The 22,969-nt window shown below is 34.9% G+C and overlaps 2 protein-coding genes across 3 annotated transcripts; one reads left to right on the forward strand and one right to left on the reverse strand.

Annotated features, from left to right (window-relative positions):
- Window positions 1–3,971: 3,971 nt before the first annotated feature.
- Window positions 3,972–4,688, reverse strand: LOC140868610 (uncharacterized). Its single transcript, XM_073272930.1, has 2 exons — window positions 4,224–4,688; window positions 3,972–4,052 (listed from the first exon to the last, which is right to left on the reverse strand). The coding sequence occupies exons 1-2, from the start codon at window positions 4,686–4,688 to the stop codon at window positions 3,972–3,974; spliced, it is 546 nt and encodes a 181-aa protein (XP_073129031.1).
- Window positions 4,689–11,900: 7,212 nt separating this feature from the next.
- Window positions 11,901–13,946, forward strand: LOC140874926 (uncharacterized). 2 transcript variants are annotated; one of them, XM_073278415.1, is made up of 4 exons: window positions 11,901–12,008; window positions 12,310–13,170; window positions 13,281–13,445; window positions 13,565–13,946. In XM_073278415.1, the coding sequence occupies exons 2-4, from the start codon at window positions 12,334–12,336 to the stop codon at window positions 13,787–13,789; spliced, it is 1,227 nt and encodes a 408-aa protein (XP_073134516.1). In that variant the 5' UTR covers window positions 11,901–12,008; window positions 12,310–12,333; the 3' UTR covers window positions 13,790–13,946. The 2 variants fall into 2 exon arrangements, with proteins under 2 accessions (XP_073134516.1, XP_073134517.1); XM_073278416.1 differs by lacking the exon at window positions 11,901–12,008 and having other exon boundaries at window positions 12,150–13,170.
- Window positions 13,947–22,969: the final 9,023 nt, after the last annotated feature.

Below are 22,969 nucleotides of genomic sequence, written 5' to 3' on the forward strand. Positions count from 1 at the left end.
AAAACAATGAGTTCTCAAATTCCTTTCCATGATCAGTTCTGATCCTTGCTACAGTCAAAGTATGTAGGTTAGTAATCTTGGTAAACAAATTCTTAAAAACACCAAAAGTGTCTGATTTTTCTCTAAGAAATCTTACCCATGTAAAACGAGAAAAATCATCAACACATACCAAAGAATACTTTTTACCTCCATAACTTTCGACTTCCATGGGACCCATCAAATCCATGTGCAAAAGTTCAAGACACCGTGTTGTCCCACAGTGTTGTAACACGGGATGCGCAACACGGGTTTGCTTACCTTTTTGGCATGCACCACAAACATGTGGAATACCAGTCTTTAGATTTGGAAGAACTCTGACAGCTTCATACTTACTCAGATTCTTTAAGGTCTTGAAATTCACATGTCCAAGTTTTTGGTTCCATAGACTAAACTCATCAATCTTTGAGTGTCTACATGCCAATTCTTCACCGAGTTGGTAGCAGTTATCAACTGATCTTGTACCTGTGATAACACAACGATTAGCATTATCAAAAACTTCACAAGTATTCTTATCAAACTTCACATGCAAGTCATCATCACACAGTTGACTAATTGAAATTAAATTTGCATTGAGTCCTTCAACGTGTAAGACGTTATGAAGCTTTGGAAACCCTTCCACATTGAGTGTTTCTTTGCCAATAATTCTTCCCTTTGCACCACCTCCGTAGGTCACTCTACCATCATTTTGTTCAATGTAGTCCGTGAGATGATCTTTCAAACCTGTCATGTGCCGAGAGCTTCCACTATCAAAATACCAATTACCTGCAGTGTTAGCTTTCAAGGAAGTATAAATAACAAAACATCTAACATGAGGCTTTTGTATCCAAACTTTCTTCATAGTGGGCCTCTTTCTGCCAGTGTTGCTCTTGGTGTTGGACAACACGGAGGGTAACACTTGCTTAGATTCCCACAAAACATAGTCATTTTTAAGCTTACGACAAAAAGGCCTGATATGACCAGATTTGAGACAATAATGACATACAAAAGGACGCTTCCATTGTTTTTGCTTAGGAACAGAAACATCCTTTTCAACAATGAGTTTCTTACCTTTCGAAGTAGTTGAAGGATGGTTCAAGGAATCATTACCTTCCTTCACAAACACTGGTGTTTTGGAACATTCACCAGTTTCAAAAACACTTTCTTTAAAACCAAGTCCAAACTTATCATTCTTACCCATAGTCAAAATGGAATCAAGTTTGCTCGAACTGGAATTAAATTTATCAAGTGTAGTTTTTGCTCTTTCAAGTTCAGAATTCAGCAACCCTAATTCCAGATCTTTCTTACTCATGAGAATTTCCAGTCTAGCCACAGCAGCTTTCAATTCAGTATTCTCTTTTATAAGAGTTGTGTTCAACTGATTCCTCTTGTTCCAATCACTGTATAACTCTTCATAGAGTTTTTGAATACCTTCCAGAGTATAAGGATCAGCTACCTGTTCTTCATGATTGCTGGAATTGTCAAGGTTAGAAGCAACAAAACAAACAGATTTTTGAACATTGTTGCGTCCAGGTGTTGCAACACCGGAGCCAACACCGAGAGGATTAATCTGAAAATTTTTCTTACTCTCCAGTAAAGCAGTAAAAGATATGAGATCTTCCTGTTCAACCTTTTCTTGTTCTTCTTCAGAATCATCATCACTCAGAGAAACATTCATACCTTTTCGAAGGCGATTTGCGCATTCATAAGCATAGTGGCCATATCCCTTACATTCCCTGCATTGAACATTATCAAAATTTTTGCTTGAGGACTGATTCTTACCTTTATACCTTTGACGAGGTCCTCGAGTAGCAGCAGGTTTTTGAGGTTTCTCTGACGTAGGCAGTCTAGGAAACTTTGAGGGTTGTGCACTTTTCACATCCTTCTTTTCTTTCATTACCTTGAGATAATCAGTAAATTTGTGAGACCTCGATTCCAAACAACTAATCTCGGGATTAAACAACAATAAGGCATACAATAACCAAAGGTTAAAAGCAATAATTTTTTTTTTTGAAACAGTGCCTCGCTCGATCCGCATGATCTTGCGGATCGAGCGAGCAACTTTTCCAAAGTTACTGCCCGAAAAACTCAGCCCTCGCTCGATCCGCAATATTTTGCAGATCGAGCGAGCCACCAAAAATTTGAAACAGAGGACAGAACAGCTTGCTCCCACTCGATCCGCAAGATCTTGCGGATCGAGCGGTGACAGAAACAGAGAAAAAACAGCAGAAATCATGCTAGAACTTGAGTCCAAAACCAACAACATTTTATCATGCATTACAATCACAAGTTCTCCAACTAATACATGAAATTCTAGGGTTACACAACCGCTCAAAAGTATTGGATTTGTAACGACAAACTTTCAACACAGCTCGCATAAACAATACAATAACATAACGAAGTTCGATATCTAAACATGTTCAAATACAACTAGGTAGACATGCTGACACGACTTCTAAACCGAGTCTCACTACTAGCTCTCCCTCTTGTTGCTAACCAGGCCTTCGCTGACTTGGTCCTGCCCCACCTGTTGCCAAGTACACATACAAAACAAAGCAACAGCCGGATAAACCGGTGAGAATGACATTCCCAGTAAAAACAACATAACAAGTAATGAATATACAACATGCTATCAAACAACATATTCAAGTCGAAGCTAATGATATGCATATTTTTAAAACCAGGATATCAATTCTGATAAACAAGGGAGTACTGCTCTGCTTTTGGGATCCCGAGGATGAGAACACGTAATGACTCACCGACTCTCCCAATCGAGGTGGTGCCACGTATCCCACTCCTCTAGACTTTGAGCAACCATACTGAGTATGGTAGCACTAGGCAAAATACTACAACCTAGGTCACTCAATCATAGTTCCCAAACGTCTAAACAAAAAGGGCGGTTCTACCCGCTGAAATCAAAGTAGGCTCAAGATGAATGCATAACAGAAACATAAACATAAGCCACATAACAAAACTCAATCAATCAACCAAATACAAGTTTCACATGCTAGAACAAGTATCGATGCAATATGTGATTTAAAAAGGGAAACTCGAGAACCAACAGTCCCGAGTATGCTATCCCGCTACGATGACTGCTTTAACCTTTCAATGCAGTAGTTCCAACTCTGGCTAAGCTACAACAAAAGATTGTATCAAAAGCTATACAATCTAAACAACAACAACGGTTCAAGGCGAATCTCTTTACCGTTCTTCGTCCAATCTCTTGACGATCAAAAGGCTGATTAACACTGGCTTCACAAACTCCAAACGAATCTGTACGGAGACAAAAAGTGATCAACAACAACGTTCAACTCAAGCAAAAGTCCAACAACCCAAAAACGGTTCAAATCTCTAAAACTCAAACCGGCGGCATAACGGCTATAACTGAACAAACCGACAACGCAGACAACAGTTCAATAGCGATAACAATTCATATCAAAGCCAATACACCCATATCAAGGCAATTCCAACAAATCTCAAAACCATATTTTCGAAAATGGCTTCCAAAAATCATAACAAATCCGGACGTCGCTCTAATTCAAAACCAACAGATAATAAACGATCAGAACTCTGAAGAGAACAACATACTCGAATCTAGAACGATTCTAACAACATCCAAAAACTAAAATGTATCTGATCGTAGAAAAACTTACGATAGAACGAAGCTCTCGCAGTAGTGATCGCTAATCTGCCTTCAGAAATAATTTCCAACGGACGGATCGAGCTCGGACTGAAATCCTAAAGCTTGGAATGAGAAGGGGGCGGCTCTAATGGAGGAGGCGTGCAATGAGGAAGAAGGAGAAGACTTCCCCAATCAAATCCAAGTGTAGATAATATATAAAAATCAATATTTGCGTTTTAGTCCCTGAAATTTCCAAAATTTGCAAAAAGGACCCTGATCAAATTCAAACCGGCTCGAGAACTCTGTAATCTTTGATTAACTCAAATAAACTCATTTAAGATAAAAACGGGGCGTTACAAAATTTTTTCGAGATCAAGGCAATAGAATTTTCCTCAAGATCAGAATCTTTTACTTCCTGTTAAACTTCAGCAAAATCATTGTAAACATCATTAGATACTTGAAAAGCAATAGACTTACCTTTCGAGTCATCTTCGGCTTCCAACTCCATCTCATAGGTGCGAAGAGAACTAATTAACTCATCCAAACCCATTATAGATGTATCTTTTGATTCATCTATAGCACAAACCTTGGTGTGAAATCTTTTGGGAACAGAACGAAGCACTTTCGATACAAGTCTTTCGTTCGAAATAGGATCACCAAGAATAGATGCTTCATTCGCAAGGCTCTTCAACCTTCCATTGTATTCCATGATGGTCTCTGATTCCTCCATTCTCATTTTCTCAAATTTTGAAGTTATGAGACGCATCCTTATCTTTTTGACACTAGCCGAGCCTTCACAGTGGGTTTGTAGTTTCTCCCAAGAATCCCTAGCACAAGTACAAGTACCAATTAGATTAAACATGTTCATATCAACTGAAGTGAACATAGCATTAAGAGCTTTAGCATTATAAATAGCCGCTGTATTCTCATCGGCTGTCCATTGTGATCTTGGCTTTGGTCCTGGTACGTCATCATCTCTCATGGGTGGTGTCCAACTGTCAAGAACACGCTGCCAAGCCCTGGACTCAATGGATTGAATATACATGCTCATCTTCAATTTTCAAGGGCCGTAGTTTGTCCCATCCAAAATAGGTGGACGAATTGTACTTGTGTACGGAGTGTCCAAAACTAACCTGAAACACAAACCAGGAACTCATTTAGTAAAGTCAAGTGGTGGCTCTGATGCCACGTGAAAGAAATGGTGTACGTGGTTGTTATGTAAAATAAGGTAGTGTTGTCGTTTGTGTTATAACACCACAGACAACACAGTGCAACGGAAATTTAAAGCGTAAATAAAAACACAAGTAAATAATTTTGCACGAGTATAAAACTCATGCGGGTGCCTTAGGGCTAAATATCACTAGTAAACGTAAGAATAGTCTTACAAAGTAATCCTAGTGATTTTACGAAAAGTCATTAAATCCTAAATTTCTCAACGAGTTGAGAAATCAAACTTGCATCCTAAAATACAATAAGAGTATAAAAGAAATTGGATGCAACTCCCGTAGCCTAAATTGAAGAGACAGAAAATATCTTCAACAACACAGTTCCCACAGTGTTGTCTCTGATGTCTTCAACACGAACGGTGACACGGGGACATGCAACAACGATGGTTGCAAACTTTGCTTCAGAATTCTTCAAGATCTTCATCGAATTCTTCAGAGTATGCGCAGAGTATTTTTCGTCTGAAGCTCTCACTTTTCTTGTGCGTGGAAATCTCCTTTTATAGATAAGCATCCAAATCTTGAAGATTGCCTTAGATAGAGTCCTACATAAATAAGAAAACTAGTTTTAGTAGGAAATAAACTCTATCAAATCTTATAAATCAAATCTTGATAATATCGAATTATATTATGTCAAATAATCACCTTATCAAGATCTAATTTAAACTTTGGCAAATATATCATTAACATATTCGAAAATATACACTCAATATTTACTAAATATCCTATCTTATTTAGAAAGCAAAATCTTATAATTTCCAATTAATTAAGGCCGAAATATTCAAGAAATAAAATTCCTTTCAGTAACTAATTGGGTCAACCTAACAATTAACACTGTTGCCGCACGTCATGCATGCGTACTCGCAATTTAACACTGTTGCCGCACGTCAAATAGCGTGTTAATTAGTCATTTGGCTGACAATTCTTTGAAGAAATACATATTCTCATCTCTTAATTTGTACTCTACAGTTTACTCCAATCATAAATTACTTAAAAATATTTTAATATCCATACCCTGATATATATCAAATCTCACAATATTTCCTCGTACTTTCGTTATCTTTTTTTAAATCAAAGGTCAAACTAAACATTTATACATGAATAATTATCAGTTATTAATTAATAGGAGGTTTTTTTAAATATATATAGATATATATTAATATATATTAAAAAGTTGCAACATCCATATTGTTTATTATAAAAATTTGGATTGACGTAAATCTAAGTTCTGCATCGTAATAATTGGGTACAAGGTTAGTCTATGCTACATCGGGAGTGTTTCTTCCCTTATTTTAATATCATTAGATCACGTGAGACCCTTATAGTTTTATAAAAATTGACATATATATTGATGATTCAATAATTGGCATTTGACCACGTTATTGGGGGAAAAAATACTCCAAATGGGCACAACCCACAAACCATCAAATGTGAAAGCAAACATTTATGAATAATTATTGCACGAGTATATATCCAAAAGATCCGGTTCACAAATCAAGGTCAAATCCCCGCCCCCGGTTCACGTCACTTCATCCTGAGTTGACTACTGGATTAAAACGCAAAACCTAAGCTAAAGTAATGTTACGTAAATTAAATAATCATTATATGTCCCATTCAAATTGAAAGATTCAACAAACGTGGTAGGTACGTATCGAAATTTATATTATTTTTCGATTTTCACTAAATCCATCTTGATAGAATAAGGTAGTGTTCGGAATTGCTTCAAACATGAGATCATGATCTGCCGCAAACAACCTTAAACAATCTACGCATTTTCGTTTTTCAGCAAATGAAGTAAAATCTAATATACATTGTATTTCAGATCTACATCTTAAATATAATGCATCACTATTACTCAAAATTATTAGGGTGTGGTATATATATATATATATATATATATATATATATATATATATATATGAAATAACTTGCTATTTATTTAATAAGATAAAAAATCGTAAATTAGTTAATTGTAAGTTGCATTAGTTGTACATATTGAAAAAAAAATTAGCAACTTATCAAATTATTATATCATGAATTTGTTATGAACTGACGATAATTTTTTTGCTCGGATTTTCATTTATTATACTTTTGTGATTTTGTATTAATTGCATGCGGCGCCAAACAAAATTTTTAGATTCGTCCATGATAGTTAGATTAAATAGGAAATTCCTATACCTCATTTGTATTATATATATTTTTTGTTTTGTTTTGAAATCTCCTTACAAGTTCAATCTTTTAATTTAATGTCTCATAATTTACCACATCAACAATATACCATTAATTATGCTCATGTGTATAGATATTGATCATCGAATATATAATTTGAGTAATACTCACAGTTTAGGATCTAATTACCCCAATTGCAATCACACGTGAACTACTTACCATATATTTTCGGGAATCAAGGGATATGTAAACCGTCAATAAATCAAAGCATATAGAAACATGTGTATATACAGTTAATATATATCTTCATATCTATGCAAAATATGTCGTGGATTGAAAAATAAAAAAAAAACCCTCATATCGAAGCCCATCTTTTCCCGGCTATAATAATAATAGTAATAATAAATTAGTAAAAGTAGAGGAAAAAACACTTTCCTATTATTAAACTATGAAGTTGATGCATATATAGACTATGTTTACTTAATGAAATTAGTTATATATAGATAAAAAATAATAAAACTATTAATCTAATTTTGTGATTAATCATATCTTAAATTATTATAATTTTTATTCACCATGTTTTATAATTTTTAAATAAATTTTTCATATATTTAAATCAAATAAATTAATGTATTAAATGTATCTTAAAGTATTTGAAATTTCTATTCATATTTTATAATTTTTTAAATGTTGTTTTCATATATTATTTTTTGGGAAGTAAAGGATGTTATAATGTAATATTTTTCAATTGGAAAGATAATTAGTAAAAATGATTATTTATCATATATTTTATTTGTGACAAATCATCAAGTTTTAAATTTTAAATTAATTAGGTAAATCTGAATAAACTTTATGAATTAATACGGGTCGTAAAAAATAAGTAAACATGAAATTGATAAAATTAGTAATATAATAATATGTTTAACATCACAATTAACAAGTGAACGCTTCTAGCGTCCTTTTTCATTTACTTGCAAGTAATATAAAATATGGTCATGCAGGACGTCGATTTATTTCATAACAACCAGCCTCCATTGTTCTTTTCACATTGAGATATTCACTCATTTTCTTTAAAGGGGTTCTTCGTACTAAAGACGATTTAAATTATTCAACTTGAACATAAATAAAGCTAAACGATCTTATACACAAGATCAAATAATGTATTTGAGATTTAAACTTTGAACATCATGTTCACTTTATATTTCATTGGGATCGATCTCAAATATTCTTGTAGCTTCTATTTCCTCCCCCTCAATGTTGGAAACATTGTTTTACAAGAATAATAAATGAGAATGTCGCGTCATAAAATCTCATTTTTCAAGATAATTGATCATAAGATTCAATATATTTCCAACATATTTACAATCCCTTCAAAAGATTTATTGTAGTGCATTTCTCGCACAAACAATAACTTTCAGTACATGAGCATTTGACATAATATTTATAATATATCTTTCAGATATTTCCAAATATGACGCATTTATTCTCATGGTTTAATAGTTGATTGGAGGCAAAATAAATCAACTAAACCAATGTATTTATAATCATGAAATTGATATGCATATCATCTTTTGATCAAGCTTGTCTTGATTAAATATTCTGGAAATTTTCTCAATATTGCGTATTTTCGCAAACATCATGTTGCGATTCGTGGGCCCACGTTATTTATTCATTCCAGATAATATGGGGATTCTCTACCAATTTGAGCTAATGATAGTGATATCAAATTTGATAAGCCAATAAGAATTCATAAAATCTTCTGGATCTTTGATTCAAAAACATCCATATTTATCGATCCAAGAACTTTTGGATTGTTCATTAACAACTTTGTGCACTATCAATAGTTTTTCAACTATTTATATAATTTGAATGCTCAATTCAATCTATTATGCCAAACTCTGAAAGTATTTGTATCAATGATACTTTTGGAGCTCTTTAGCTCTTCTAGAAATATTGATTTGTAATATACTATTTAAACCAAATCAATATCTACTAGATTAAAAAATACATATACGTCATTATTGTGTATCACTATTTTATAATATCAAGCACATCATCTTTTTTCATCGTCAATCAAGCGATCTTATAGATATTTCAAACATTCAATCAACATACGATGAAACATATGATTTGGATAGACATCAATGGTCTCCACAAACTTTTATATCTTGCTTGATAGATATCAATAAATTTTTTTTACGTACTTCAGGTACGATAGTGATACGAGATACCGATGTACGTTTAGTACAATACTTGATTATGACGTATATCTCAATATTTTGTGCCGAATTTATGATTCACATCTCGCTTCATACGAGATGACATATTCTTCCTTGAAGAATTAAACTACAATGTATCAACTGTGTTCATTGGCACTGCCACGTTCTCTTAAAAGAACGGACAACATTAATCAGACAATTTTCACAATTGTTTTCCTTGAACAAAATACTATAAATAAGATATTATAATTAAAGAATAAAAAATCAAACGTACCTTTTCAAATACCTGTATGCATCAAGTAGATCGTTTACCTTCAAAAGTAACATTCGATCTATCACGAATATCGTTTTACATTAAATTCATGTTCCTACATGTAAGATAATAACATGTGATAAAAATACTCTATCATTCATTTAAAAAATGATAGCTTAATCAAATGATTGAAAAAATTTAAAATTTATATCCACACTCAAAATTGAGGAATTTAAAATTCATAATCAAAATTTTATGGAATAAAGATTTAACAACCCAATATATCCTTAAACTATAAAAATTTTTAAATTAGAAATTTTTTCACCAAATTGCATATTCAATTAATGCAATAACTCATGCAATATATTGATAGAATTTATAAACTATAATCAAAAGTTTATATAATATCTAAAATATATATAATCAATACATTAGGATTCATACTCCGAATACAAACATGAATCAACCAAATAATAAAATCAAATATGAAATATAAGATATAAACACGATCCATTTATGACATGATATATATAATTATTATCAATGAATATCAAATCATGATCACTTTTCATAAAAAGTGTGACAAATAATAGATAATGTTTCTTCTAGAACATTAACAAATATATGATTTGAATTGATATTTATTCAATATATTTTGATATATATCTCACATATATCTTTAATAATCTTTTCTTATGGATATTGACAATTTTAGATCATATATCGATATTCTTTGAGAAATTGTACTAAATTTCTCAATTCATAAGATCCTCAACAACCAAAAGGGCATTATATTCTTCGAGAATATTTCCAAATCTTGGATCTTATATTAATATTCTTCATGAATATTATCAAATCTTACATCTTTTTATCAATATTTCAATATTGATATATTTTGACATGAGATCAATTTCTTCAATGATATTTATAGATCGTGGATATCATATCAGATATCAATCATGATTTCTTCACTTTCTCAATATACGAAATCATATATCACATCTTTATCATGAATCTATTCAGATTCTCAATATATTATATTATAACTAGGAATCTCTTTAGATTCTCAATATATTTGATCTTATATCAAATCTTAATCTTGAATATTTCAATATTCAATATATTATATCATGAATTCATGAATATCTTTTGATATATCAAAATTGTAATCAGGAATCTCTCAAAATTCTCAATATATTATATCATGATCATTAATTTCTTCAAATTCTCAATATAAAATCATGTTGTGGTACTTTATAGCCATCAACATATTCATGATATTTCATGGGCACCAATATATCAATTGTTTTCATTGTGCTACTTTTAGAACACCGATGAATATATCTTTGTGCTACTTCTAGAGCACCAATGAATATCTCTCATAAATTTGAGTATTGACAACACGTTGTGCTATTCCAATAGCATCAATAAAACGAGAATTATTTTTATTCTCAGTTGGTTACAACATCGTGCTGATAACGTGTTATAAATCATAATAGAAATAGAGATGAGTAAAGAGAATTCATGAAAGAAGAGAGAATTCATATGAGTCAATACTCAGGTGCAAATTTCATTGAACTCAATCACCCCTATTTATAAGAAAAGATTACAAGATACAAATCTGTACAAATATTATCTTTACATATTTATCTTGATCACATATCTTTAATAAGATAATCATCTATAAATAATAATATATTTATAACAATAGCTACTTATTTCATATCATGTTATAAGCCTCCACCAATTAATTTATATCAAAATCACTTACTTTTTTTTTTTTTTAAAAAAAAGGTAAATCAAACATGAAATATTTTTATATATTTGAAAATCAAACATGAAAATTTTAATATTCTCATTCTCGTGGTTGAATGTGGCATGGAGTTTTCTCCTAGACCTTACACCGTTACACGTGTGTTAATAAAATGTAGGGGAAATGTTTTTTTTGTTAAGATAAGTTATCCATTTTTTGTTTAGGTTCATTAACTTTTCAAATTTTGGTTTTGGTACACTAACTTTTAATTTTCAGTGATTTTGGTATGATTGTTGACGTGACAGCTAGATCCGTCATCATTTTCCAGTGCCACGTCATCATTTTCCGATACCAAGTCAGCATTTTTCGATGCCACATCAGCAGTTGGACCAAAATACCCGAAAACTAAAAGTTAGTATACACCAAAACAAAAATTTGAAAAGTTAATGGACCAAAATTAAAAAATAGAAAAGTTAATAGACAAAAAAAAATATTTTCCCTAAAATGTAATCAGCAAGAAACTCGGTACTAGAAATTTCATGGAAAAACCCTAGATTTTCTACTAGAAAGAAGAATATTTATATATATATTGGTCAACTTTGTTATAAAATTGACCAATAAATTAAAGCAAGAGTTATATATATAATAAGGATTAAAATTTGTCTATATATAGCACCCAAAGTTGAAACCACATTCCATTAATCGTTAACCATATCTTTTCACTGGACCCTATCTAGCTCCTGTATTAACATTGGTACGTGAGTCTCTGCTTGAACTCGTTCTTCTATTTTATTCATATTTTGATTGAAAAATTATCCAAAAGAGAACTCCAATAAGTGAGAGTATTAGTTTAATTTTTTCATAAATGTTCACTCTTACATATATCTCTGTGTGTGTGTGTGCGTTTTGTAAATGCTTTTCTTTTGAAGCTAGCCTAGCTCTATAAATGCTTTTCTTTAACAAATAGGTTTATTCAAGTGCGTGCGTGTCCATATATGATCTTGTCCTAAAATAGTTCAAACAACATCAATCGTGTTTCTATCATTTTTTTGCAGATTGATCGAGTTCATACCCCTGCAATGGTCAACTTTTCAAGAATATCCCGGCAGCTGTTACATCTGCCAATCCTCCTTCTTGTCCTAGCTTCAGCAGTACATAACTCACAAGCCAAAACCAAGAATGATCAAATCAAAACCAAAGTGTACTACTCCCCAAAAATCGAGTTGGAACCAGGCATGGTCTCCAACAAAAACTACCCCAGCATGGATTTCCCCCAAGGCCACGTTGCCATCAAGAGCTTCGAAGCCGAGGTAGTCGACCAAGATTACAAATCGGTCCCTCTCACCCAAGTTTATCTACACCATTGGATCGTCGACAAATACTTCCAACCCACCCTAAACGCCAGCCTCCCCCCCATTTTCGGAAACATCAGTGGTGTGTGCAGCGGTAATGCTCTCATACAGTACTTTGGATCCGGGTCTGAGACGAGAAGGACCCGGAGCGACGTGCCGGACCCTTACGGGATAGTCGTCGGCAATCCGTCGGATGCTCCCGCCGGGTACGTGGAGAAATGGCTGCTCAACGTGCACGTTATCGACACACGAGACGTGGTGGATAAACTAGGATGTCTCGAGTGTACGTGCGAGCTGTACAACGTGACGAGGGACGGAGACGGCCAGCCCTTGCCGCCGGATTACTACGGCGGCTTGAGCTGTTGCCTGGATGGGACTAGGTGTAGGATGGAGCAAGGGTACAACAAGCTGGATGGGAATGTAACGTATTACTTGAAGTATACGGTGAAGTATTTGGAATGGGATCCGTACATCGTGCCGGTTAGAGTCTTTGTTCTTGATGCAACGGATATCGTAACAAAGACCAACAATTCACAAGGGATCGTTTATCAACATGATTGTCAGGTACTAATCAATATTCAAGCATATATTGCATTAATTATATCCATGTCATATTATAATAATATTTGTTTCAAAAATATATATATATATCATATATTTTGCTCATGCTGCAGGTTGAGTATCAAGTGAAATCTTGCAACCCCAGAAGTATTGATTTGGCTAAGAAATTTTGCATCGACACAAAATCCGTGAGTTTTACGTTACCAAAAGGGGGCAATCTGGTATATGGAGTTGGGCATCAGCATGTTGGAGGCGTGGGTATTGCCCTTTATGGACAAGTAAGTATATATTAGTATAGACCTTTTTTAATTTGTGATCATGAAATTCATATATATATATATAGCAAACCATATATATTGATTTAAAATAATAAATTAATGGATGGATCCTGCTGCAGGGAGGAAGAAATATATGTACGTCGATTCCAAGATACGGGACAGGAAAACGTGATGAACCTGGAAACGAATTTGGGTACGTTGTGGGATTTTCAACATGTTACCCAAAGCGAGGCTCGGTCAAAATTAGTGATGGGGAGACTCTGACTCTGGTATCTAGATATAGCAGTGTGAGAAGACATGCAGGAGTCATGGGACTCTTCAACATCTTGCTTGCTGATTCATGACCATTTATTTCATTATATATACCTTAGTTAATTATTAATATTACTCGTACGTTTCAAATTATATATATCTGCGTGTGTGTGTGTGTTCTTATTTTCATTAATGGACGCTAGCTCCTGTTACACTTGCTATTTGCTAATAAACATCGATCTTTGTTTCCAGTCAGCACATGCATAAATTCATTTTCAACATTAATCTGTGTTTCCGATCCATTTTACAGTTGTTTAATAATTAATGTTAATTAGTTGAATCAAATGTAATGTCATTCATCTGCACTTTGTATTTAAGTACATAAATAATAAGAATATCGGATTATGGATTAATGATTATTTGTAATTTTTTTTTTTTTTTTTTTTTTGCTTGATCAATTGTTTCAAATAATCTGCTTATTGTCGTTAGCTTGGGTATCGATTAAAATTCTTATACGAGTATATATCATAAACTAAGCCTGCAATTATACTCTATAGTCTATATCTGTTGATCTTTCAACAAATTAAGCCCATATATACATTCGACAAAGCTGCCATATACAAAAACTATCAATTACTTTTAAGAATCTATTTTACTATTTTGCAAAAATAAATAAATATATTTTACTAAATTTTAAAATAACTTAATAATTTAATAATTAATAGTTAAATATACTAAATAATAATCAGTAACTTAAATATTTTTAAAAATAACTAGTTATGATAAAAATCCATGAATGCGAATGATCACGTGCATGATTTGCTAATATAATTTAAACTAATGTTTTATTAGTGCGATGCACGGATTGTATCGTTTATATAACAATTTAATATTGGAGAGTATAAAAGTTTGAGTTTGCAATTAAATAGAAGCTCGAAAACCGTGTTCTGGAAGGAAAAATTCTCACAGGAACTCCAGAACATCTAATTCTATTAAAAAATTCTGGAGTAAGCAAATCATGCAACACATCAACATTTTTCTCTGAATGAAATGTCGAATCAAAACTTAAATACAACCTTTCATTCGAATTGTTAAGTGATATCATGTATTTATTTATGAATTGAACAACATCAAGAGTCAACCTCAAGAGTCGGTGGAAGTATGTTGTATCACTTATTGTGCTACCAAACAACGGATATGTACTTTCAAAGAATGTTGTGATAGGGTCTTCGAAATTTTTAAGCAAAAATTCATCCGGAATACCAAGATTCCCTGCAAATAGAAGTGACTTAAGCTTGAGTTTCGTATTTTTCATGATATTGTGGTCAAGTCTCTTCTGGTCACAGCAGAATCCTATGATTCAATCACCGTTGAGAAGTTTGATATCATGATTGCTATCTCTACTGGAACTCAGATCAATTGGTCAGAGGTACAGTTTAAAGTCTTTACTTGAATGATTACTATTCCTTCCATTCAATATCAGTTGTAGTCCAGATCAGTTACATTCTTAACGAGTTGAATGTACATATATATGGGTGTTTCGACTGCATTACATCCTCACAAAACACTGAATGAGCGAGCCATTAAAGCCTACAAGGCAAAGCAGTTGATTGTCTTTAAGAAAGAAAGTATGTATTCATGAGATTGAAGATCTCATTGTCCAGATAGAACAAGATAAGAATAAAGCACCAGCTAGCCACTTCACTCCAGCTAAATGGATTGTTGTACCCATGAGGAAGTGAGTAAAAATAAAGTTGTCTATCTATGAATTGGAATCAGAAGAATCAGAGTCAGATCGATTAACTTTGGCCAGCATTATTGCTTCGCCAAAAGTTTAGACCAAGATCACTTCTATAGAGTCTGGACCGACTGAGTTCAAAGACAAGGCTCCAGTACAAATGTTGAGCCTCAATTTCTCTCTAGTGCTCAAATTGCAATCAATCATGCACTACAAGCTGTCACAGATTAAGTAGAAGTTAAGATAAAGCTATTTGAAAAATCACTACAAGAAAAACGCAAAAAGACAACGGATTTTCTCCGTTGTCGTACGGGGTCTAAAACCGTTGTAACTGATGGTGTTGTCAAAACTGCGCCCCTACGACAACGGATAAAATCCGTTGTCGTTTCCCTCAAAGACAACAGATAAAATCCGTTGTCTTTGAGGGGCAACGACAACGGATTTTATCCGTTGTCGTAGATACAAATATGTTGTATTTGAAAGAAACGACAACGGATAAAATCCGTTGTCGTAGGGGCGCAGTTTTGACAACACCATCAGTTACAACAGTTTTAGACCCCCTACGACAACGGATAAAATCCGTTGTCGTTTTCTATATAAAAAAAATAAATAAATAAAAATTTTTATATAAATTTTAATATTATAAATAAACAAAAATTTAAAATTTCATAAATAAAATTTAATATACAATTTTTTAGTATTACAAATTACTCGAAATTAAAATTCTAATTCAATGCACACTACAGAAAAATGCGAAAAAAGTTCAGAAACTAAGGACTAGAGACGTGAACAAAGCGAACATAATCTTTTGCTTCCCATCCACGTTAGTGTTCTCACACGCAGAGTATGCTGGAAATCCTTGTTCAACACCAGCGACTGCAATTCAATTGATGTTGAATATTCTGCTGCACCAAATATGAGTTCTGAAGCGCAATAGTAACGAGTGAAAATGTAGGCTATGTTAGTTTCACCCTTCACCTGATAATCATATAGTTTGTGGTGAGAAAAAATCATAATTGATAAGATCAAACCATTTAAGTTCACAGAGAAGATTAGTTTAATAAGAAAACATAACAAAAGTTTAATTGGACTTAGTGGGGTAGGTTCCTGGCTCGCACTAGTTAAATTTGAAAACAAACATGCCTCAGTCATTTCCTTCGCAACAAATCAAGAACTATGTTCCATAATACCAGCTATTCTCCAGACAACAAAAACCCAAGGCTAACATTTTTGGTGAATTAAATCAAATACCAAGTAAACCCTTTCACCCTTTTTGGTATAAGACATGCATCACTAATTTCACTTATGACATAAGACATGCTCGGTCGAATTAACCTGATATACTGAGCCCATTAAAGCATTGTCTATATCATTTTATATGTGTCACTACAATCACTATTTCTTAAGTTGCATATTATTAGTGATTACATAATTTTTTAGAACAAACACATATATATGCTAATCAACCTGCGTGTTTATCGTACTGGAATAGCTATATTTAGGTATAACATAATAATGGGTGAAAATTAATAATTAGTAGAATATAACAAATCTTATGGTTATTAAAGTCAACACTTGTATCAACGAAATTAAACTTACTCAATATAGCTTCTTGCATATTACACTTAAATTTATTATTAAATCTCTCACGATTATTACAGACAAATAACTATAAGTTACTAATGAATAAACTCTGTATAATTAGTCAGTGATATGCTGATAGTCTGCCAATCGAGCATAAATAGTAAGGATACAAATAAAGAGCACAAGACATCAAAAACAGACGAGAAAAATGATTTTTGAAGTAGACAAATAAATGACCAACCTCCATGACTTTAACTTCATAATCACGTAGCTGTTGTGCATATGTCATTTCCTTATTTGAAACTCTGAAAATATAAGTAGAAATCCATCCAACCGTAAGACCTAAAACCATAATCATATATCACCTCACAAAACCAAGATAGTCGATCTAACATACTGATTTTTGTGACGAAGCTGAAGATCGAAAACTATCCATGATCTTCCTGGATAAACTTGCTTGCAAAGAATGCTTTTTTGAGGCACCTGACATTATACGCAGGCTTGGTTTTAGAAATTCTTGAAGCTCATATTTAGACCTACAACATACAAGTCAAGAATTGTAAATCAAGTGTTTAGCCTCGTGTTAATTTTTGGTCTTACAGGTGGGGTAAAGTGACAAGTTCTGTAAATAACAAAAATAAAAAAGAAACAACAATTGGTCTTCATCTCAATAAAAAAACGGTCACCAATTAACAATTAAACCCACCTGATAAATCTTGAACGCTCTTCATGGGCAGCGTCTAGTCCAGGTTTTGACACTCCTTCAGGAATATAAGCCTCGTAAATAGAATTTGCCGACGCATTTCCACCAACCTCCATCATCGCATCAATTTAATCATCAGAACATTCATCTAATGTCACGGACAAAACCTGTAGGATAGAAATTACGAGGTGAAAACAAAAGGAATCAAAGACATTAGCAGAGACTGAATGGGGCCCTTCAGAGGTTAGGGTAAAAATCTCGTAAACGAGTGTCAATCACCTTAGAAATATGAGTGCCAAGGCTTCTGTGAACTCCGCAGCACTTCAAGCATATAAACACTCCAATATTTGCGGACCTGAAGGGGGAAAAGAATAATTGATCGGACCATAACCAGGAACAAATGAATTCTCTTCGAAAGTTTTTAGATATCTTCGTCTCCATTCCATCATCACTCTTTTAAAAGCATGACGCTCCTTTCTAGCCAGAACTTTTTGTTTTATTTTTGTTTAAAACAAGCTATCACAACAAATACAGGGACGAAAACCACTTAATCTGGTGTCTGTGATCGCTGATAAAGGGCAAACGCGAGCACCTTGAATCTGTAAGGCCACATCTATGGGGAGGCCAATAACTACATATTTTTTAATAAAATCAATATCAATAATTTTGAGTCGAAGTCGTCTCCATCTTTAAGCCTCACAACAAAAATTCGGATAATAATGACATATGCTATATTTTCTCCTAAGGATTGACAGGAATATAAACAAGTATTCGAGAATGGAATAGAAGTATTTAGTAACTAAAATCACCTGGCATTGTTGACCTGATGAAACTTAATCCAGTAAATTTTCTCCTAAGGATTGACATGAATATAAACAAGTATTCGAGAATGGAATAGAAGTATTTAGTAACTAAAATCACCTGGCATTGTTGACCTGATGAAACTTAATCCAGTAAACATCAGTAAATGACTCGCACTCTTCATCATCCATTGGCTTACATCTGAACAAAACACACCAAAATAATCAAAATATTAATCAATTACTGATACTAAAATTCTGCTTCCACAGAATAAACCTATATTTTTTAGGTGATAACTGACACCAATAAACCCCAAGCACAACAAGATGAATTCTATGGGGAAATAAAGAATAAAAAGAAAACATGATTCAGAAACTGCCCAATTTCCAATTATTAATAGTGAAACATGCATCCATGTTAAATATAGGATGATTAACAAGCACTCACTCTTCAAATTTGCCATAGGTAGAGAATAAATTTAATAACTCATCACCGCAGCCAAGCTCCGGAACGTTTCTCACAATCAAATATCTGCAGTAAAAGTATTTTGATACCCAATTATTACTTGAGTAAATCCAAAACTAAAACAGAATGAATTTATGGGGAATAAAAAGTTAGTCACTGTAGTAACCCAGATACCATTTTAAGATAATAATATGTTAAACATGATTAAGGGTTGGTATTTAACCAATTTCGGAGTGTTATTGGACTTCAGAAGTAAAATTTGGGCTTTTTCATTTTGGGCCGGATAGTAAGTTCCGATCCCGGATAGTAAGCTCTGATCCCGGATAGTAAGCTCCGATCGGAACGGAAGCTCCGATCCTGGAACGGAAGTTCCGATCCCCAGCTGTCAAAAATGATCGATGACTCAGTCGCGAGTTTTGACAAGTGTCGGTCATAGAGCAGATCGGAAGCTCCGATCGTAGATCGGAAGTTCCGATCCTGGCGTGGCAGACATGCACGCAATGAGCTGGATCGGAAGCTCCGATCCCGAAATCGGAAGTTCCGATCCTGGCCGAGAAATTTGGCTATAAATAGGGCCGTTCAGAGTTCATTTTTAATTACGAATTCCCGAGTTTCCTTCTTCAGTTATATAGTGTGAGATATACACTTGAGGGCCCTATCGGTTATAATAGAGGTTCTGGAATAACCAAGGTGTGGTTATAGTCATCCGGGACTAGCAACTCCAAAGGGCTAACTACGGACGAAGGTATGGTTCGGGAATCTATTTAAGTTTTGGGAGTACTTATTAGCTTAGTTAAGGCTTATAGAATTTATGTAGTGATACGGTGAACTTTTGAATATAGGCTTGGAACCTAGGATCCTATTATACTTGAACTAGCCTAGAGGTACGTACACATTGACTGAGATTGCCAGCGAGTATACATGTTTATATGTTGCATTTATTTGGCATTATTATATGGCATGAGATATGATTTACCATTTTATATATTCATATGTCATGTGCATATACACATTGAGCCTATACCTTGTTATACCTGACTATAGAGCCGCTCAGCTCTATACTCGATAGTCTGTCACTGAGAGTACCGCGACGGCGGGGGCATTTATGTCTGTCTACTATGGTGTACTAGACGAGTGTGGTTGCACCCAGAGGTTGATCCGTGCGGTGGCAGCACTCATATGGCGCCGGTTCTGAGCATGACTTTTCAGATGACCCTGTACCAGTCATCATGTTGCATGCATTATATACATATATTTACTCATGTCTATATACTGGGCGTAGCGCTCACGTCCTAGTTGTTATCTTGGACACCCTATTCCATGGGGCAGGTCGCAGGATGGACGGAGCTGGTAGTTCAAGGCAGGACTAGGGAGCAGGAGCTTTGAAAGTTTTTATACAGCACGATTTATTAGCTGTATAATGTTTACTTTTAAGAATTTTGATATGGTTGTATCACTACAGATTTAAGCCTGGATTATATTACTAAGCTGATATGTAAATTATGGATTATGTTTCCGCACGTTTTTACTCTGTTAAGTTTTTTGCTGTATTAAGTTTAATGCATGCTATTAGTTGCCAGTAAGTAGGTGATACCATGCAGGGTCACTACATTTTTGGTATCAGAGCATGCATAGATTTTGGGATTAGTACTTGGGATTTAGTTTAGTCTTGAGTAATTCTTGCGCATTTGGGATTTTAATGTGCAATTCTTTTCAGGATATGGCTGACGAGAGTCACGGTAGTGTTGGCCAGGGAGGTGGTCATCATCATCGTCGCCATCATCATCAGGATGATCAACATCGTCCTCATGAGGGTCGACGTCGCTATACTATTAATAAGTTTATGCAGGTAGGACCGAAACCCTTAGTGGGAGGCGAGAATCCTGAACAAGCTAGAAGCTGGATGTCTAAACTTGAGAGCACGTTCCGAGCTTTTGAGTGTACTGAGGAGCAGAAACTGGAAGTTCTAGAATTCGTTCTAGAGGATAGAGCACGTTTTTGGTGGGTTGCCAAGGTTGCTCAGGCACGTACTGAGAGAGGATAGGTGACTTGGGGGGATTTCTGTCGGGAGTTTCAGAAATTGTATTTTCCTCCGGCTGTTCGCCAAGCACGATCTATGGAGTTGCTTACTTTGAGGCAAGGATCAATGACTATTGATCAGTATCAACAGCGATTTCTTGATCTGCTACCTTTCAGTCCTCATATCAATGAGAGTGATGCGTCGAAATATGATATCTTTTTACAAGGCCTGAACCAAGATATCTACTCTCAGGTTGTCGTCTGTGATGACCCGGTATCTTATGAGACTTTGGTGAACCGTTGCCGTCTTGTGGAGACCAGCAACAGGCGTGGACAGTTGATGATGCCAGCACAGCCTAGTGGATTTATTGAGCCTCGAGCTCAATCTGTTGTGTCATCTGTACCTACGTCTTCTTCTACTCCTACTACTTCGTCTGGTTCTCGTGGTTCACGAGGTACTTTCCGCTTTGGGAAGAAGAAGAAGAGGGAGGAGTTTTGTAGCCACTGTGGTGGGAAGCATCCTGCAGCTTCATGTCGGAGAGCTACTGGGGCTTGTTATATTTGTGGTCAGCAGGGACATCTGCGGAGAGATTGTCCTCAGCGCATGGGTTCTGCTAGTGGATCGGGATCCCAGGTTGGATCTCAGGCTTCTACTTTTCCACGTCAGCAGCCAGCACCACAGAGTTCTTCTGGTTATCGTCCCCAGACTCAAGGGCAAGTGTTTGCTCTGTCTCAGGAGCAGGCTACTGAGGGAAGCGATCGCATGTTGGCAGGTAACTTCTTGTTATGTGGTATTCCTGCACTTGTATTAATTGATACGGGAGCATCGCATTCCTTTATTTCTAGTCGCTTCGTTAAGAGACATAGATTACCTTATGTATCATTAGATATGGATTTAGTTGTATCTACTCCATTGGAGCAGGAGGTAGTAACTAAGCGTCTAGTGATGGGTTGCCTTCTGGAATTTGAGGGTAATGTGTTATCGGCTAATTTGATGATATTAGCGATGACGGATTTTGATTGTATTTTGGGAATAGATATGCTGACTTTGTATCACGCTACTGTGGATTGTTATCAGCGTTTGGTACAGTTTCATCCCGTTGAGGGTGATAGCTGGTACTTTTATGGTGAGGGTGCGCGACCTCCGATGCCACTTGTTTCGGCTCTGAAGGCATGTCATGTCTTGGAGTCAGGTGGGGAGGGCTACCTCATCTATGCAGTTGATATGTCCATGAGTAGTACGGGTATTGATCAGCTACCGGTTGTCAACGAGTTTCCTGACGTATTCCCTGATGAGATTCCTGGTTTTCCTCCGGTTCGAGAGGTTGAATTTGGTATTGATCTAGTACCAGGAACTACGCCTATATCCCGAGTACCTTATCGTCTGGCACCGTCAGAGATGAGGGAATTGAAACAGCAGTTGCAAGATCTACTTGATAAGGGATATATTCGTCCGAGTGTTTCTTCGTAGGGAGCACCTGTTTTGTTTGTCAAGAAAAAAGATGGATCGATGCGATTATGTATTGATTACAGGCAATTGAATCGTGTCACCATCAAGAATAAGTATCCTTTGCCGCGGATTGATGATCTGTTCGATCAACTACAGGGTACTTCTGTTTATTCAAAGATAGATCTGAGATCTGGATACCATCAGATGCGGGTACGAGACTCAGATATATCTACGACTGCTTTCAGGACCAGATACGGGCATTATGAGTTTCTGGTGATGCCATTCGGTTTGACGAATGCACCGGCAGTCTTTATGAATCTGATGAATCAGATATTTCGAGATTATCTGGATAGATTTGTCATCGTCTTTATAGATGATATTCTTGTTTATTCTCATGACAAGGATGAGCATGCACAACATTTGAGGATTGTTCTACAGACGTTACGAGATAAGCAGCTATATGCGAAATTGAGCAAGTGTGAATTCTGGCTTGATCGGGTAGTATTTCTCGG

Source organism: Henckelia pumila, chromosome 1 (genome assembly GCF_033568475.1).
Source record: "Henckelia pumila isolate YLH828 chromosome 1, ASM3356847v2, whole genome shotgun sequence".
In the NCBI taxonomy this organism is placed as follows: domain Eukaryota; kingdom Viridiplantae; phylum Streptophyta; class Magnoliopsida; order Lamiales; family Gesneriaceae; genus Henckelia; species Henckelia pumila.

Excerpts from the sequence above, each read along its gene's own strand:
- LOC140868610 (XM_073272930.1), bottom strand. The coding sequence starts at position 4,688 with ATGAGCATGTATATTCAATCCATTGAGTCCAGGGCTTGGCAGCGTGTT. Across the intron at positions 4,053-4,223 it reads CCAAAAGATTTCACACCAAG|GAAGTAAAAGATTCTGATCT; the intron begins GTTTGTGCTATA and ends GAAGTTTAACAG.
- LOC140874926 (XM_073278415.1), top strand. The coding sequence starts at position 12,334 with ATGGTCAACTTTTCAAGAATATCCCGGCAGCTGTTACATCTGCCAATC. Across the intron at positions 13,171-13,280 it reads TTTATCAACATGATTGTCAG|GTTGAGTATCAAGTGAAATC; the intron begins GTACTAATCAAT and ends CTCATGCTGCAG. Across the intron at positions 13,446-13,564 it reads GTATTGCCCTTTATGGACAA|GGAGGAAGAAATATATGTAC; the intron begins GTAAGTATATAT and ends ATCCTGCTGCAG.